The 20056-nt window shown below is 43.1% G+C and overlaps 1 protein-coding gene across 3 annotated transcripts in view; it reads right to left on the reverse strand.

Annotated features, from left to right (window-relative positions):
- Positions 1–1861: 1861 nt before the first annotated feature.
- Positions 1862–20056, reverse strand: part of MPPED2 (metallophosphoesterase domain containing 2) — a 193626-nt gene continuing 175431 nt past the window's right edge. For all 3 annotated transcript variants that reach the window (XM_036891868.2, XM_036891869.2, XM_036891870.2), the window contains exons 5-7: positions 9006–9121; positions 5853–5966; positions 1862–3253 (exon numbers count right to left, since the gene is read on the reverse strand). In XM_036891868.2, coding sequence (XP_036747763.1) covers positions 3135–3253; positions 5853–5966; positions 9006–9121 — 349 coding nt within the window. In that variant the 3' untranslated portion in view covers positions 1862–3134. The remainder of the gene's footprint in view (positions 3254–5852; positions 5967–9005; positions 9122–20056) is intronic.

Here is a 20056-nt window from a genome sequence, read left to right on the forward strand (position 1 = left end):
AGACCTAACTTACAAACACATGTGCACCATGCTTACTGGATGCCAGCCAGTGATCTCCACGTCATGTAATGTATCAGCAGCATCAGCCCCATTTTACAGAGAGTAAGCATCCAGCCAAAGGCACCAATGCTGGTCTAAGGTGAGATGTGATTTGGCATGCTCTGGCTCTGGGCTACACCCACTACACTGTGCCAGGCCTCAAGCAGAGAGAGGAAACGGACCAAGTTGATGTCACAAAGCTGTTGCAGGTGCTCCAGCATGAGAGGCAGAAAGTGTCCCCAGACCCACATTAATTTTATACTACTAGCTCTTGGGGGGCATCAACTTTTCTAATCCAGAGGCAGGGTGATAAGAAGGGCATGAGCTCTGGGGTCCGACAGACCTGGTTTTGAAACTTCTGTTTTCCTAGGCAAAGTTACTTAGCTTTTGGAGTCTTGGTTTCTTAATCTATAAAAGGGGGCTTCTGTGACCTCTCCCAGTGTTTTGTGAAGATGAGAAAAAAAATATGAGACCTGCTCAGCAGAATGCCTGGTGATGGAAGGACAGAAAGTGCCTGATTAGCAAGAGCTATTTAAAGTGTTTCCTTGTTATAAGACACAGGGAGAAAGCGTCAGGCATTTGGACAGTCATTCTGGCCTCCCTGGACACAGTTCATACATATGGAATAGTTAGTCTGGACTGGCTGAGAGAAGCTCCGTCCCTGAGCCAGTCTACCCTACATTCAGCAGACTAGTTCTTCCTGCCCCCACACATGGCCAACAATCTGAGTAAGTGCTTGGCTTACGCAGTTTGAGTCGAGACATGCTCTCTAGGGCTGTGCGTGCCCACTTGTCGTCATGATCATCCACCTGTTTCTGGAAAGCTTGCTTTTCCAGAACTCTGAGCCTAGCTCCTTGTACCAGATGAAATTCCCATTCAGCTCACCTCTCACTCCAGCTTCCTAGAAGGGCCCTGGAATCAACATCCTCTTCTGATACAGCCCTCAAAGGAGGGCTGCCAGCTTCTCACTTCTTTCATGGACCTCCTCCAGTTGGAAAGCTCGAGCATCTGCTCTGTAAGCTCAGATCAAAGTGTTCACCACAGGCTCAGGGTGGCATCAGAGATTGCACCTCTGATGGCCTAAGATGATTACACGTGAGTCTGAGCTGGAATTCTGGCCTATAGCATTCTCTCTACTCAGCTGATACTGAATGAAATCAAGAATTATTTTCAGAAGTACACTGAAGAATCCACGAGGGATAGAAAGGAAGGAAGATATATCAGAATACAATCCAACGGGCACTGGGACATAGGCTTTGGGGGTACACTGCACATTCAATGTCATCAGCTTTTCTTCAATAGCTCTTCCAGAGAAAATAAAAACGATGTAACATAGTTTTCCCGCCCCATCACCGGCTGACTCCTGGGTGTCACAGTGTTTTAGTGGTGGACATCATTAACAAACACTGAGAGGGAGAAGGTAACTGCTCCTGGGGACAAGTGAGAATGCACAGTGGTTACTCTATTACCCACTGGTACGCCCTCCCACCACACACATCCACATGGTGTCGGCAGCCTCCACTGCACGGTCTCTCTGCTCCTGTAGAAATTACAAGGGCCGAAGATGAAATCCCCACCTTTTGAAATGGATGGCAAGATAGATGACGGTGTGATGGAAGGAAAGAGTACACTGAGTGCCTTATCGATCTACCTACCAGTCCATGAATGGTGAGTAATAAAAATTTATTGAAAATTAGAAAAAAAGCGCCACTTATTCTAATCTTTCTGGAAAACAGTATGGATGTTCCATATGAATAAATCTCTCCTTCCCCAAGACTAAACCACCATCCTCCCAACCAGCCAACCCTCCAAACAGCACAGATTTAAAAATCTTGCAATTTTATTTGCATATAAAGGCCGCTAGATATAGAATATCACAATAAATTTAAAGAAACAACTGCTTTCCTAAACGTCATTAACAAGATAACATAAAATAGAATAAAAGCTCAACAGCATTTACAATGGGAAAACAGAAATGACTATTAGCGACAATATTTTGTGCTAGCGAAGATTGCATTGACACACAGTGCAAAATGGGGGAGGGGAGGAAGTAAGAAGACAATTCAGGGTATTTAAATATAAAGGACAACTAAGCCTTATTTTAGTTAGCTTCCATTGCATCCACTTATATGTCTACACGCCTGTAACTGTACCTAGATTTTCCTCAAGCTCTTTAAGACCTTGAGTTCTGAGAGATGGCGTCAGCTCCGACGGACTTCTGATGCCCTGCAGTGAAGCATAGCTTTGCAGGTGTACCGTCCTTGGCAATAGTAAACTCCTAACTTAGCCAAATACACACAAAATATTTATATATAGAAACCCATATTGAAAAGGAGTCTGTAAGGTGGTTTTTTTTTTTAACTGCATGAAATTCCTGCTCTTAACAGATTCCTTTTCCACATTTTTAAAGCTAAAATAATTTAAAAGAAACAAACAAACAATGAGACCTTGTATAGCCACAATAAGGATCTCACTAGCTAAGCCATCCTTTAAGTGAGGGCCATTTTCTTCCCTTGACACAGCTTTCTTTACAGTGAGAGCGTGAAGAGAAGTCTTTTCCACTCCTACTTTTGTTGAAATGATCGCAATAATTCCAGGCCACTGCTGCGAAATAGAAGCATTACCAGGAAAACAACAAGAACGACAATAAAACATCAAAAAAAAATAAAATACTTCAAACAATACTCTAAAACAGTTGTGCAAATTTGGGTAGTTTTTAAAACACTGCCTACCTGTTTCTCTTTTTCTTTCTTTTTCTTCTAGCTTAAAGCATATTAAAATAAGACTTTTATCACCTTTTAAAAAGAAAGCTTGGCTGTCCTTTGGCAAACACTAACAATTTACAATGGCGTGGCCTTTGAGACGACAGATGTCATTTTACAAATTCACAATGCTCCTTTGATTTTGAATGGCTGCCGCATTTAAAAAAAATAATAATAAGGAGAAGCGCAACATCTAGCATCATTTGTGTCCCAGTAATTTACAAAAAGAACTCACAGGATTTGGAAATAAACAAGTAAGAGAATGTGAGTTTATAATTAGAAAAATGGCAGTTTATAGACCTTCCCTCACATTCCAATCGGGCATTTAGAGCTTCAGGAACCCTGTGGGTTTGGAAGGTCAAATATAATTGGTGGGTTGGTCGGTTGAAAGCTGACTGTACACGTTGAGGCATTGATGTATGTTGTGTACCCGTCGGTCATGATGCCGTAACCTGTGGAGAGAGAGTCGCACTTAACTGTAATATATACAAATGGAAGTGATTCAATGCAGGGCTGTCAGGCAAGGAAAACAAAAAAGATCTTTGCCAGGGGGCAGCGAGATGAAATTCAGTGGAACCTCTGTAGATATAACAGCTTTCAGAATTTGTTTTATTCTGCCTTCTGATTTTATTCTATTTTCTTTGAAGGGAGAATCCTTTACTTCAAAGAAAGTGATTCTTTTTTTCCTTATTTAACCACTAGATTTGTAAGGGAAAGTCTGTGACTTATTACTAGTGAGAATAAAGAAAAAACACCTTTCCCCTCTTTTTAAAATGTGATTCTCATTTCACAGCCCTGTACTAACTACTGAGTTCTAAGGAACAGAAGCAGTAACGTAAGAACCTCCTCAGGGGCACACGCACCCAAGCCCTGCATGGAATTTGGGACAGGTGAGTGGGGAAAGAGTATGGCACTGGGGTTGGGAGAGGCAGATGCTCAGCTTATGTATGAAATATCTCTACATGGCTTCAAAGAAAGTTAACAGTAAGTGATTTTATCTAACTCGAATTGTGTGGCTTTGATGCTTAGTTCCATTTCATTCAAAAGAGTCACGTAGGTCACATAGGACACTGCTTCCTAAGGTTTCCTGGACAGTGGATCAAGCAAAAATACTTCCTGTATGCAGTATAAGCCTCATGTGACCAACTGGAAGAAAGCTAAGAAAGTTTCTCTGGGTCTTCAGTATGTATGTTCCTTTTATAATTTTTAATTTGTTGAAATTCTGTGTGTTTGCAAAGGTGCCCGCTTCCCTGGATGCCTTAAATTTGCCTTAGAGCCTCTGCAATTCAATCTGTAATTCTATGTTGGTACCAGGCTCTTATGGCATAGAAAGGTTTGTCTGTGAAAAAAGAAAATTACCAGGATTTATAGAAATAACTGATAAGGGTTCTTTTTTTTCCATTTGCTAAAATTTCTCCAGTAAGCCTGTGGAGAGCTTAATGAGGGTCAATGGAAAAATCTCTTAAGAAAAGAAAAGAGGCATTTAAAATGTGCACTGTTTAGTTCTGGGGTCATAAAGTCTTGTTATCTCTCTCTATCAAGAGGTTGGTATTTGCCCTCTCTCTGCCCTCTTCAGCTGTCTTAAGCGAATAAAAGTGAGACAAGTTTATTTGAATAAGATCTCTTCCCTTTTAAGCAAGTTTATTATTTTGGGACTTCAGTGGAATTCCCCAATTGTCTGGCTAGTTTAAAGCTAAGTAATGATTTTAAAGAAAGGGATGAAATACAAACTCAGAGGCATGCTGCAGGAATTCAAACCTGATAGCTGCTCTCCAGAAATGCTGTTTAGACATGAGCTCCCATCTCCACCCAAATCCTGTATCATGCCTTAGGAAATGCCCTCCTTTCCAGGGAGTACAGTTCAAAGAACGGGATGACATCCACGCTTGGGGAGCTGCACCCCTGCTTCCCATCCACTCGGCTGGTGCCTGCACTTGGAGGGAGCTGAATTTTCTCTGGCCTTTAGTGGGGTGATTTTTCAGTATGCTTTTTATTCTCTGCCTCACCAGGAAGTAGGTGGATTTGCAGGCTTTGAAAAGCAAACTTTTTATTTTTTTGTTGCTTTTGTTGGGCACATGGACCTAAACACCTAGGTCTGCAGACTTGTAAACTTGTAAATAACTCTGGAGAGAACAGCTGTAAGCAGGGTGCTGAGAGTATGGTGGTATGTCCAGGTAAACGCACCTACAGCACACAAGCCAGTGTAATCGGGAGCATCCAGCAGGGCCTGAGAATCTAGGGCCTGCTGGAAGCTGGCTTTTTGTTGTCCTAAGGGCCCAGTCACCCATGTCTAAAGGCAAGACAGACGAAGCCTTCAGCTCTGCAGGTTCCTGCGGGGCTTTCAGAGTCTCTGACCTCGACTCCAGCTCACCTCAGGAAGGCAGAAAACAGCACCTGGGCCAGTTCCCATTTAGGGGAGATTTAATCATTGTGTCTAACCTCAGCTCCAGCTAATAGTGCTGATTTCTGAGAAGTCTGAAATGGTTTTCTGAGGTTAGTAAGGAAGTGTCTACCTGCAAATGGGCTGGTTCCTGCCATTTCTGTTATGTATATTTCATGGCATGTCCTGAGTTATTTTTCAAAGAATGCCTTGTCTCCCTGGGTCTGTTTGTGCATTCCATATTTCTTTATCCCACAGTATTTATAGGTAGGAAGAGGCCACAGAAGTTATGTAGTCTCATAATTAAGCCATTTCTTCCATCTTAAAGAGACCACTTGTCCTTTTTTACCTCATGGCTGCTCTACAGTGGTGGTTACCAGCTCAGCAGAGCCCTGAGATGCCAGAGGCTGCCTGGGGGAGTTCTGGGTTGTCGTGTAATGTGGGCCAGACTGGCTCCTGCTCTCTACTCTGCTTAAAAGAGAGCAGCTCCAAATAAAATATTTATCAGCTTTATATGTAGATGTTTCTTCTAACAATTCATTTTACAAAAGGGTTCCACTGGTAAAAAGAGTCTGAAAACCACAGCTCCGTTATTTCCAGGGAACTGAGGTCTCTGTAGAACGAGATCATGGACAATGACACTCCTATGAACCCCTTTCTTCTGGTCTTACCTTCATGGATTCCACCAAATACATGGAGTTTGGGCCGGACTCGCCTCTGGACTGTGTTTAAAAGCTCCACACAGCCAACCCTTTGAAGCTCCTTTGGAACCCAGTCTCGAAAACCTAAGGGCAAAATGCAATCAATACTTTTAATTTTCTTCCTTCAGGTAAGGTTTCATTTAGACTTTCAGGAAACCATAACTCACAGAAGGTTTATTACATTATCTGTAATCCTAGCCTCTCCATTAAAGCTCACAATGGCTTTTAAGGAACTTTTCACTTGTCACTTTGTCTTCTTTAGGTTCTCGAAATTTTTTTTTTGGTTTCCACATTTTTTTTTTATTTCCTGTTAATTAACATCTTTTTTCTTTTTCTGTAAGGAATTTGATTTATTCAGCCCCAGGTTTCAAATCTTCTTCATGAGCTCAGTGACATTTATTCCCGGCAGTCCCACAATATTTCTTTTTCTCTCAGTTCCGTTACTTTCTCTCTCTCTCTCTCTCTCTCTCTCTCTCTCTTTTATTATATCTTTCGTATAGTGGTTTTAATTCCAAGATGGTCCAAAGAAGGATTGGGAGAGGCTGCCTGTAAATTGGACACAAAGCACTCTGCTCTCCTTAGATACATGGATTCTTCACCCTGGGTGGTTCCTGATGACCAAAGCTTGGGGACCCCAAGTTTCTCTCATTTCCTCTCTAGCAAATGACCTCCTGGTGGTATCCAGTAAGCTGGGGCTAACTGACTATCTTTAGAGTAAAAGCCACTTAGTTCTATGCTTAATGCAGAAAACCCATAAAAACTGACATCAATTATAGCAGAAGTCAGCTCTCTGGATGATTATGGCTCTAAATGGAATCTATCTGCCTCAGCAGGATGGGGTGTAAAGAAAGTAGGTGGGACAAAAGGCTAAATCGTAATCAGTGGGAATCCAATTCATAGCCCCACTAGGTGACTACTGGCTATTTAGAAATGATTTGGCAGAAAGGGACACAAAAGCTTATTCCACTTTCTTTAGCGAAATTGTAGAAATGAAGGTTCGTTATCTCTGTAGACATGTTAGCTGGGGTGCGAAAGTGGTCAGAGTCTGGGAAGAAAATCACATGAAAGTGGGGGTCCTATAAAAATCCAATGGGGGATTTGAAAACTTTGTTAATTAGAGGAAAAAATCCTTAATCCCTAGTGACTGGCTTCCCTTCCCAGCAGTAGAGGATTGAAGGCCAATCCCCCAACCCCAATCAAGCATTTTCATAAGAATCCCAACATTGGTACTGATTAAAGTCGACTTTACCTTATGAAAACTTTGCCTGACTTTTTATTTTGGAACTTGGTGTAGAACTTATTCTGCCATATGTCCAGCCACTCTCTGGATTACTCCATCTTGACTACAAAGGAGGGATGGTAGTCTCCCTAATAAGAGTTTCTGGGGTGTCTGAATTCTTTGGAGGCTGGAACTCAGGCTTAACTATTACGGCCACTTGCTGTTGCACTAAAATTAATGATTTGATGAGTCTGTGAATCAACTGTTCTGTTCAAAATTCCAGTACAAAAAAAACTGTAGTCATGTAAATGCTGAGGCTATCCAAGTCCTGTTTACAATAAACAGCCTGAAGGAATCATGCCTGCTCCCAAGGTGGCTGCCCAGGGAAAGGATCAAGTTGGCTGGGATGCTACCTCTGCAGGGTCTCTGAGTAACTCAGCCCAATCAGAACATTTAGCTAGCAATTAATGGTGTGGTCCCTAATGATCACAAAATAGGGAAATTAATTATAACTGGATAAAGGTTGTTGATAAGTGCAATCTTTTAGAACATGTGATGGATTGTACAGAGTAGGGAAAGAAACACTGGAGATGGTGATTCTGAAGTGTTGAAAAAGTCAGGAACTACTGATCTTGTGCACATCTATACAATTGTCCTACCTGCAGCTGAACTGATTCCTCTTCTCTTGCTTCCCCCTGTCATTAAGATGTGCTACCACTGCTCATGCCCTGGTCCCTTCTGCTGTTTCTATATGAAACCCAGAGCACTTCCCTTGTAAGGGAAGGAAAGCAGCCCTAAGTGGCTTGGAGGGGAAAATATCTCCACTGATTAAATGCACATTAGGGGATGCTGGTTAGATTTTAAATTTTTCAGGCTGACAGAGGAAGGAAGTGACATGAGAAAACAACCCCAAACCACAGAAAAAAATCATGAAACTCATTTATTTTTGTATTAAGTGTTTTTCTCCTCTCTCCGAACCGAATGATCAAGAAAACTTTGCTAGTCCTATACATTAAAAAGTGTGTTAAGAGGGTAGATTTCATGTTATGTGTTTTTTACCCAATTTAAAAAAAAAAAGAGAAGGAAAACTCTCTGATTAAAAATGAAACAACTGAATTTCCTGAGTACACCCTGGTTTCACAGGAAGGGTCCTGGCATAATAGATACCCAGTATAGATGGGGGATCAAGGTGGTAGTCCTGTATGAAAAATGTTCTGTGCCTCAGCTAAACAGATAACAAGTTCAGAATTATTAGAAGAAAATTGTATAATCATCTAATAATCAAATAATCCATAATCTGGGTAACTAAAGGCAGCTTTGAAGCACACTGGCACAGGCTCAATGTAGCTGTAAGACGAGTATCTGTAAATAACTTTCAATGTTAAGTCCTTACTTAACACAAGTTAACAAAGAAAAAAAAAGGATCCTTTCCTCATATAATCAGCTCAAATGTTAAACTTTAAAGATCTCCCAGATTCCACTATTACATGGAAAAGGAAAATGAGTTTCTTGGACCAAAAGTTTCCATCATTCCATTGTCATTCAAAAGCCCTGCGATTGGGACGTCTGTGTCTTCCTTTCCTTCCTTAGCCCACCTTCATCACTCCAAAATGAAGACAGTTCTTCAAATAAACTATCCTGCTCAAGAGGCTGTGGTGCTCCAAACTCATTTGATTTTTCCTGACTTGAATAAATAAAAAAAAATTTAATTTCAAGAACACTGTAGGTCCAGCAGAACTGCTGAGTTTAATTATCATACTGGTTTCTTTAAAGACATTGACTTTCCTTTTCTTATTCACTTTTTTTTTTTTGAGGAAAATGATTATGTCCCTGAAGCTTTATTCATTATGCTCAGGGAAAAAAAGGCATTTCATATGAAAAAGGACAACCTTTGCTTCACTTACCTAGAGGAGGTCCGTGTGTCATGAGTATGTCGATGCCCTCAGGGATGAGATTCCACTTGTCCAGCAGAGACTGACCTCTGGGTAGGTTAAAGCCCCATCCATTAAACCACGGGGTCCTTTGGGGGAGATAATGCACATGGTATCAGGCTCGCAGAGCCACGTTTCTGCTCTGCAATATTTCTCTCTCGCACATTCTCCCACGGTTTGCATTGCTCTCTTCTCTTTTTGATGGTTGGCCCTGGCAGCAGGATGCTTTTTTGTTGACTGCTTCAAAACCAGGGCATTTGAAACCAAGTGTGGAGCCTGTGAATTGTTCAACTAGAAATGGGCACAAGAGCCTTTACAGTGGAGACTTTCCCAGCAGACCTGTATCAAAATCTTAACAATGCTTTGTCTTCCCCCAAATCTCAGTGCTTCCTAAGATGCCAGGCCTGGATCCAAAGCACTTCCACCCTTCCTATAATGTCTCAGAGCTAAGAAATTCCATCAGTGCTCCTTTCTCCCCCCGCCTTGGAACTACTACTTCCCTAGAAAGATTCTTACTAAAGTCCTTGGAGAGAAGCACAAGTACTCTCACAAGGCAGAAACCTCTACCTGAAGGTGTTCTGAATACCCTTGACTGAGAATGCTAAGAAAATATGGGCTTTGAAAAGTGAGAAGGGATGCAAGAACAAAAAGCAAACGTGAACTTTTCTTCCTGTCACCAAAGGGAAGAGTTGGGGGATGTCCCTGGTCACTCTGAATCTTCTCGTGACAGTGACTGTGGGTATTCCACTCTCACAGGAACCTCCGCTCCGGAAATGAGTTTCTGAGGTCAATGTCGCATGTGGAAATGAATGGGGTCTCTGTCCATCCAGTGAGCATTGCTAATTGGCACTGACAATGTCCCTACCACTTATAGTAATGGGAGAATGATCAATTTTTCTCTACAAACACTACAAGCTAAATCACATCAGAACAAAGCAGTCCCCAGGGCTGTTCTATTCCCAGGCTTCTATGTATAATAACCATTATTTTTTGAAACCAGCTCTTTTATTCAGTAGGAAAATTTGGATTTGCTAGAGCGTAGATGCAAAAGACAAGTTGGTCAATTTTGTGGCTAAGCCCAACTCTCCTCTACAACTTAAGCTGCCTTTTCTATGCCTGCTGAAAAGAGGTTACCCAGTGTACCAAGTAACCTGGTCAGGCACAGATAAACCAACGGGGTGCATTCTTATTTAAAGCCAGTTGTGGACCAGATTAGTAAGACTCTCTCCGGACCCTGAACTCAGGCACACCAACCCAGCATTCTTCCGGTGGAGGCCAGGTACTGTGAAGGCCAGAGAGGGAGGGATGGCAGATGAAAACCATGTGAAAATCCACCTTACAGATGAGAACCACACTTACCACTGTCCTGGTTAAGAGAGAAAGTTCTAGAGATAAGAGACTATGTAGCCCCCGCTAGAAAAAGAGAAACCAAGAAAGTATCTGACTTGATTCCTATGACCACTTATCAAATCTCTAAGCTAACTTCCAGGGGCTCACTTATAATAACAACAATAATAGAATAAGAACAGTAATTATTAAAGCTATTAATTATTGAGTGCTTACTCTGTGTCAAGGTGCTATTCTAAACATTTTCTTTGTATTAACACATTTAAGTCTCACAATAAGCTCATGAGGTGGGTACTACTACTAATCTCATTTTAAAGATGAGGAAACAGAGGCACAAAGAGGTCATGGGTTTCTCTCCAGGATCCTGAGTCTTGAGAACTACGTAAGCCTGGAATTGCCCAGGACCTGTCTTAGCCAACATGCAAATAACCTGTGCTTGAGAATCAAACCATCACAAAGAAAGCGGACCTGGGAAACAGCGCCCCTTGAAGGTCAAGGGGATCTGGTTGTGCTTAAGTCAATCTCACTTTTTCTTCCAAGCATATAAACCCATTAAATCCCTTTTATCGGATTGAGTTAGGTCCTTTCTGCAGCTCGAAGGGCCCCAGTATATACAATTCTTATACTTAGTGTAAAAGGGACCTCTGTACTTAGGGTAGGCAATAATGTGTCCCCCACCCCCACCCCACCAAAGATGTCCATGTCCTAATCTCTGAAACCTGTAAATATATTACCTCACATGGCAAAGGGGAATGAAGGATGCTGATGGAGTTCAGGAGCTAATCGGCAGACCTTAAAATAGAGAGAGATTATCCTGTGTTACATGGTGGGCCCATTGTAGTTACATGGGTCCCTAAGAGTACAGGACGAGGGCAGAGCAGAGACAGGAGTGATGCGGTGGAAGGCCTCAATCTGTTGCTGGCTTTGAAGGTAAAGGAAGAGGAACAGCCCAGGACCATGGAGAGCCTCTGGAAGCTAGTAAAGGTAATGGAAGAAAATGAATTTTCTGAGCCTCCAGAAAGGAACACAGCCCTGCTGACACCTGGATTTTAGCCCAGGGAGACTCGTGTTAGGCTTCTGACCAACAGACTATAAGGTAATAAATACGTGTTTTCATAAGCCACTAAATTGGTGCTGATTTGTTACAGCAGCAACAACAAATGGATGCAGTACCTAGAATGTCTGCGCTGGCTGTAAATGCAGGACCTGTGAGTAACACTGGGCCTTACCTGGTACCCAGCATATGTTCAATCAGCACAGGCTTTCCACAGCCAGATGCAATGTGTTGGGTTTCCTCTGAGGGAAAGGCAATGCTTTCTCAACCCCGTCTGCCGGGGAGACACCAGGCCTCATGGACTGGGGAGAATGCCAGGTTGACCCATTCAGAGTCCAGTTGGTCTATCTTGCTGTCTCTTGTCTTCTAGGACTCTGGACTCCCGGCCACCAGGTTCTTAAGCATTTCCATCTGAGTCTAACATAGACCTTTCTCAGGTTGGGATGCCTCTCCTTCCCCTTCATTTTACAATGACCGTTTCCCAAGATTTGTCTTCAAAGTAAGAAGAAAAAAAAATTGGCACATTCAGAACCCAATGAAAGCTCAGTGAGCATGTTGGCATGAGAGAGAGAAAAATAAGCAAAAACATCTGTTTTCCTAGATTTTGAAAACAAGCTTCTGGGTCTATGGTTCCTGTCTGAATGGCAAATAAAGAAGGGTTTGAAAGAGTCCCAAGCACACCCAAGTGGTTGGTACAATGAGGGGCTCTGATTTCACTGCCAGAATCTGTCTGAGGGCAGTCAGCCTCTGGACCCCCAGGGTACCCCAGGGGCTTCCAGAGTCTAAAGAACAGGACTTAATTTTTTTCAGTCTTCCTGGTTTTCTCCCACGGAATTTTCTCTTAGAAACTCACAGTCCTATTCCCCTGGAAATGTTCATTATTATAAGTGCTCTGTAAAAGATTAAGACATGGCCATTTTCTATAGATACTCCAATTTCATTTGGTTAATGTTAAGCCTGTGACAAAATCCAGAAGTTTTCATGTTAAGGGCAAATTAAAAAAATATGTGGCTTTTATTTTGGCTCAAACCTGCATGTGTAGGAGAGGGACACAGAGGTTAAGTTATAGGAAAAGGAACACCTATCAAATCCCAGATTTACCTAGGGGTTTACATGGGGATTTTACACAGACTAATACATTTAATTCCTCATGACAATTCTTCAGTTAGGTATTATTAGCTCCCTTTTTAGATAAAAAAATGCTGAAGATCTGTGACATCAAGTACATCGTCCATGTTGCCCAGACTGGTGAGTAGTGGAGCCCAGATTTGAACCCAGATCTACTGGCTCCAAAGCTGGTGTTCTTTCCGCACAATGCTGAACTGAAAAATTTTAACCCAGTTTTGGTTTTGGCTCTCACATACATGAAGTAAAAATAGGGCTTCTCCATACAGTCTCTTGGCTGTGGGCTCCACAACTCCAGAAGGTGCCGTGGTTCTGTGTGACTGAGGTGGCCATTAGTAAAAACGGAATGTGAACAATATTATTATGGCTTTTTTGGGATGTTTTTTCTGTTTTCTCTAGATCCTCCAGACAAGGCCTTTTCCAGAAGACAGTGGCCAGGCAATCACAGCATGACACAGAAAATGGGGGCATACAGAAGTTGGGAGACCCATGTGCTACTTCTCATTCATGCATCAATTCACTAACTCACAGGAATCTTTGACAAGAAAGAACCTTCAGCCAGCTAGTTTCTTCATCTGAGAAATGAATTGAGTAGAAATGAATCGATTTGTAGATTTCAGGATTGCTTGTAGGTTGCAGAAAACTGCGGCGTGCCATACCCAGACCAATCAGGGGCACTCTTACTGGGGGGCTGGGAGGAATGCCTCTGAACCTGCTCACTCACCCAGCCCCTCTTCCCTTCCGACCTCGTCTCTGTGCCCAGCCGGCAAAACTTGGCACTTGATCTGTGATCTAGAAATCCTAACATTCTTTAACTCTGTGCAGACCCTCAATGTTCCGAGTAAATGCTGCGAATTGCTCTCTATGAATTACCTAATTGCATGTAAGGGATCAAGTCCAGTGTGAGAAGAATAACTGCACAGAGTGGAGACTGAATGTGTCAGTATCGATGAATAACGCTTTATCCAGTTGAGTTTCAACCTGAAACATGAAACCCCAGCAATAAGCCCATCAGGGGTTCACTGGAAAATATGTGCACAGTCAACCTCCAGAGCCCCACAATGGGTTTTGTTCTGTAGCAGTGGGGGGCGAGGGGAGAGAGCAGGAGGGAAGAATCCAAGGGAACAATGTCTATTGCCTCAGCCAGGGACTTAATAATTAGCTGTGACTAACAAATACCACATGGGAACCAAGTTGTAAGAAAATGTCCCACAAAGCACCCTACTGCCAGTAGGCCAACTGGAGCCTGTAACCCATCCTCTCCCAGACAGGGAGTAGAAAACGGAGGAGGGGAGCATGTCAGCTGCTGCAAGCCACTGGACAGAAGACACACATGGATGGAAGCTGGGGATGTTGTCAAGGTGCCCTTCCCCTTACTGAAATTAGGGGTGCTTGGCCTCTGGGCTGCAAGTCAGGGGCAGGCAAGAAGGGAGTTAACATAGACAGACTTGCTCTGAACAATGTCAACACAAAACAGGTTTTCTATATGGAAGCTGGGTGAGATGAAATCAGTGCACAGGGCATCTGTGTTTGCAGTACACAGTGCAGTCGTGGTGAGGGCAGAAGGAAGCTGCCAGACCATAAATCTGAGGTTTGGACAGGTGAATGGCTGTTTACTCTCCTACCAACTTCAGTGTGGGCTGGGCGTGCCCCAGGAAAGCAGGATATGGTAAAGATAAGTTGCTACTTGTTCCACTCTGACCTGCTGCCCATGTTCACAGCCCTGTTGCTGGTCAGCGCCTACAAACCCCTGGGTACAGAGGGTCCTGAACTGACTGCGTCACAAAAACTTGGGATTCTTGTTAATCACAGTCCCTGACACGCGAAGATGCAGGCTGGGAAGGCCCACTGGGATTCTGTGTAGAAGCCGTGAAGGAGAAAGCGCACTTCGGGTTTCTGGGAAAGTTAGTCATTTCATGTTTTGGAGGAGGTAGGTAGGAGTATGGATTACGAAGTCAAACAGATCCATGTTCAAGTCCCAGGTCTGCTACTTACTGGCTTCTCTAAGCCTCAGTCTCCTCACCTTTCAAACAGAAACAGAACATCTGCCTATGTAGATAAAGATAATTTATGTAAATTTTTGGTAGAATACTGGTACAAAGTGTTAATGTGCAGTTTTTAATTTATATATGATATATATTAACAATATATGTGTACACACACACACACACACACACACACACACACACACACATACACATACACAGTTGCTCATGTTATTTTTCCTCTAGAATTTCCTAAGCTACAGCTCATCAAATCACAGACCCTCCTGCTCCAGACTTTTGAAAAGTCTCCAATGAACAGGCAAGCATTACTAGATGGCTAGATAGAGCCTGATTTCCTCTGGCTGATTACTTATTAAAAGGCACTTGCTCAGCTCACTTTTGAGTGGAAGTTTTTCAAAAAGGCACTTGCTCGCTTGCTTGCTCAGTCTTGCAAAGACAATCCTGTGGCATGTGAGAGCACAGGGCAAAACGGTCAGTCAAGGCTACTTAACTGGCTAGTACAGGTGGTTAGATTTTGACAGGGTCTTAAATTGGGCAAGTTCGAGGAAGGGGGTTACTTTGGGTCCTGGGATATTAATAACAGGGACTCAGAGAGGTTCACTGGAGGAATCAACAAGCTACTGATGAACAGCCATCACTGCTGCCTGGCACCTCCATTAAGCAAAATTCAAAAGCCAGGCACCAGTTTCCACAAATGCTTTATTTTCTATATGGTGGTGCTTCAGAATCACAGACCTCCTCATGCCTGGCATTCCCACCCGCCATTGCCCCTCCGACTGCACCTCACACCAGATCCAAGAGAAGCTATTAAACCACTGCTGGTTAAAATCATACCGCACTTCACAGCCCTTTCACATGCTATGAAGCTGTCACAGTAATTCTTGATCTCTAGCTCACCTGACAGCTCAGCCCTCCCCTGACTGCAAAGCTTCCCGTCAGTTAGAAAGAGCAGTTTCGCTGGCACCAGATGTGTCATCCTGAGTACCCAGATGAAAGGCAGCCACCTGCCCTGCTCCCCTCTTTGCCTCCTTTCCTCTTCTTAGCTCTGGAGTTTAAGAAGCCAGGCTTCTCCCCTCAAGTACCTCCACTTGGCAGCCTGGAAGTTACTCTTCTGTGCAATTAAAAAGATGTCTTGTATTAATCCATGGAGGAACTTTGCACCTTGGGCAGCAAAGAGACACATGTGCCAATTGACATGGCTAGGAGGGAGGCACAACTTAACTTCAGGGCAAGATTCACAGCCCTGTGCAGCTGCCTGGGAAGCAGCCTGCCTCGCCCAAACCATGGGCTCAGCTGCCTCTGAAGGGCAGTACTGGCTTCTTTCAAACCAGCTGTCTAGTCCCATCTCTTCACTGTGTCTTTCATTCTGAGGTCCTTGGAATGAAAAGAGAGACTGTTTTGATAAAGGGCAGGCCTGAGTGGACAATGTAGTCTGTGTGCTGTGGGCAGGATAGGAACAAACCATACCTGAGGGAGTCACCTGAGGCCATGAGCCATGGGCAGGGGCTTCGCAAACCAAGGCAGTTCACACTGCAGTCTTCACAAACATGCCAACTGTGTCCCTTGGGTAACCAGGAAGGAACAATAAAGCCTCTGTTACCCATTTTCTTTTCCCTTGCTGGAAAGGAGATGGTGTAAGCAGAGTTTGCTTTAGGAACCAATAGAAAAGAAACAACTATGACCTGTTTTCAAACCTGGTATATCTTGATTTATTAAAAATAATGTTACAGTGTCTGCCCTGGCCTTCCAAGCATACCTGCATTTAATCTTATAAACAAGTTCATAGCAGGAAGAGGAAGATTTTTTAATCTATTTCCTTCTCATAGGGCCATGAGAAAGACTATGTCCATCAATCATGCAAAGCGTCTGTCAGGGTACAGACCATGGCAGGACTTCGGCTTCGTGGGCAGGCTGAGGGCATGTGGGACAAACCCGGGTGCTGCCAGAAGGGGCTCTTTGTTCTGTGGCTGAAAAATCAGAGGGCCAGCCCCAGGGGACCCTGGCCAGAGGATGGGTCCTGAGCTGAGCAGTCCCGATGGGACCTGCGTTGATGTCTAACCCCCGCAGGGAAAACTACTCAGAGATGGCTACCCCAGCATCCATCACCCAGGTTGGAAAGAAAAAGGGAGGCTCAGTGGATGGAGAGAAGTAGAAAAAGAAAAGCAGCATTCACCTTTGTTTTTTTGGAGATTATTTTTTACTGTGCTAAACTATGTATATCATGAAATTTACCATTTTAACCATTTTAAAGTATATAATTCAGTAAGCAGTATTAAGTATACTTACAATGTTGTGCAACCATCATACTATCCAGCTCCAGAACTTTTTCAACATCCAAAATAGAAATTCTGTACCCATCAAACAATAGCCCCCATTCCTAACCTCCTCCCAGCCCCTGGGAGCCACTATTCTACTTGATGTCCCTGTGAATATGACTACTCAGGTGCCTCGTGTAGTGGGATCATACCCTACTTGTCCTTTCGGGCTTGGTTTACTTCACTTAACATAATGTGTTCAAGGTTCATCCACGCTGTAGCATGTGTCAGAAAGTCATTCCTTCTAATGGCTGAATAATATTCCGCTGTATGGGTATACAACATTAATTTTTTCATCTAGGGTTTCTGAAGGTCTAGGATATTCCAGGCACTCAGTCTGGCTACAGGGAGACATGGATGATAAATTTGAGTCCCTTTTGTCATGAAGTGTGCAAGTTTCTGGTTGAAAGCCCAGTGAGAATGGACTCAGTCTGGTACTTCTGGGGCACCTACTAAATTCAATAGCTATAACCTGGATGCCTGTTTCAAGCCATGTTCTGGCCAGGTAGGTGCTGGGAACACAAAATTGAACTCAGCTCACCATTTCCTACATAAAGTTGCCCTAGACACAAGTCTTTAAACTCTGGCTTTTATTTCTAATTAACCTAATTTCAAAGTAACTTGGGAGCCATCAGAATGATCTGAGAATGAATCCAGCAATTCTAAGTGAAGACTGGGGAGGCCAGCAGATGACTTGGAGCATATGTGACAGAACTTTTCTGGGGTGGGGGGTCTCTTCGCCTTCTACTTCCTCCTGCACACTTCTTAATGAAGTTCTGTAGCTGAAACCAGGACCCCAAGACACAAAGCCCCATCCTACTAGCGACTGAGTGTGCAAGGGTAGCATATGCCACAGGCCTGGTTGGCTGCAAAGCACCGGATGAACAGGACAGGGGAGGAGGTAGGAAGACTGCCAAGTATTCAGGCAACTTGGCAGAGAACACCTGACCCTCCCTCTCCCCATTCCCATCCTGTAAACACATCACAGAAACCTAGCAGTAGACAGGTGTTTCTCTAAAAGATTTCCCAGAAGAATAAGAGAGAGAGGAAAGGTGTGTTCAGGATTAGCAAGATTTTGTCTTGTTACCTAGTGAACTCTTAAGAGTTGATGTTAACAGACGGGCAGACTGATGAAATCTGTGCTCCCAAATAGAGGCTGGTAATATAATTTTATTTAGTTTAGATGTGTCTGTGTGTGTATGTGCTGTTACATTTATGTTGCTAGTACTGGTTTCTTTTTATGTTAACCTCATCTTCCACAGCACCAGGGGGTATAGCTGGGAGGACTGTGCTGGTGAGAAAGCTGCCACCAGAAAAACAGACCCGAAAAAAGTATGGGGTAAGTGGCCAATGAAATACTATGCAGCCATTCATTCAACACAGCAAGGAAGCCTAGGAGCTCGCTGACTTCAGTCCGGGTCACCACACACCCCCAGCACCTGGCACGGAGTAAATGCTTAAAGTATTTGTCAGCTGAATTAAGAATGAGTGTTCAGGAAGAGTTTGTGAACTTCATGAGAAAATGTGTATTCCTTGATGGTCAATGTTTTGAAAAGCAAAGTATTAATTTGCATATCAGTATGAATCCAAGTATGTACAAAATGCTTTAAAAAGAAGAACCAGACCAACAAATTGAATGGTTATCTTGGGGGCAGGAGGAGGATTAGGGATGATTTTTTTCCATTTGTCTATCGTTTTCTATTTTTCTATGCTAGTATATATCATTTGGAAAAAAAGAATTATTCAGTGTAAAAATCTCCATACACCCCAATGCGAGCTGCTTGTGGATGAAGAGATTTGAATAATTCATTGTCTACTTTGAGACTCTACTCTTTGACTGCAAGGCAGTTTCCTCAGGGGGATGGAGAAATTGGTGGATTTGGGTTTTTTTTTTCACAGACAACTGAGAAGGCTTGTCTTCTTTCTCTCCCCTCCCCATTATCATATCTGGGCCTAGAAAGTTGTCTTCAGCAGCAAAAGCCTTTTATTCATTCAAGTGACTCAATACATGTTTGCTGAGCACCTGAACCACATGCCAGGTACCACTCTGTTGGTGATGGTTCATCATTCATTTTACTGAGGAATTTCAGTTTAAAGGTAGACGACATTATAGATCTGCATAGTACTTTCCTTATGACAAATCATTCTCATATTTATTAATTCATAAAAACCCCAAGTGGTGGGCAAGGTATGAATTTTGAGAAAAAAAACAGTATACAGAAATAGGAATTTTAGTGACTTGCTCACAGTCACCTGCAACTGAGATGGCATGAACATAACTTTGCTGTACAATGATTACACACATAGGGTTAAAGGTTAGATGGGTCTGAGTTCAAATTCTGACTGCTTTCTACTTAGCAGTGTGGACCCTGGGCAAGGTTCTTCCATCTGATCTGTTTTCCCCTCTCTAATGCATAGATAATACTGCCAATAATACCAACTTGTGAGGATTAGATGTGATACAATAGGTAATGCACTTAGCAGAGTGTTTACCCTACGTTAAGAATTAAATGATAGCTTTGTCATCATCATTATGAATGCTACTATTATAAACATTAATATCATCAACCCTTTGATTTTTGTTTCCTAGTTTATCTTCATATCAGCACAAAGTATACCTGTACTGCTGTCACTCAGATTGAGTACGTGTCTAGAAATTGAGTGGATCCAACTTAAAGCAATGAGTGATGTCATTCAAATACAGGAGGGCCAGCTTCAGATAATGAGAAGGCAGTGACTTGGAGTTACAAGACATGGGTTTCAGTTCTAGCTACTCCAGCTTACTTGCCTTATAACCCTGGGCAAGGAACTTGTGTTTCCTTAACTGTGCAATGGGGATAACAGTTCCTATCAATTTTGCAAGGCTGCCAACAAAGGCCTGTATAAGCAAGTTGCAACTAAAGGGACAATGCCTTCTGATGACGTGTCTTCTAATTCCCATGTCACTGGCTGTCCGTGTTGCCTGTGTGTGCTGTTTGAAAAGCTCCCAGGAGACAGAATAAGTGACAAGCAGGTCAGATGTAACTTACAGTACTGGCCCCTATGTATCTACCGCTTTGGCTCTAAACGACCAGTTTCAGTCCAGGCTGATTTAGTGAAGTGAGAAAAGTGTGACTGCACACTGGAGTACCCACAAGCAGACGGATGAGTGAGAAGCTGAAGCTGCCCCCTCAGTTC

Source organism: Manis pentadactyla, chromosome 9 (genome assembly GCF_030020395.1).
Source record: "Manis pentadactyla isolate mManPen7 chromosome 9, mManPen7.hap1, whole genome shotgun sequence".
Lineage (NCBI taxonomy): Eukaryota > Metazoa > Chordata > Mammalia > Pholidota > Manidae > Manis > Manis pentadactyla.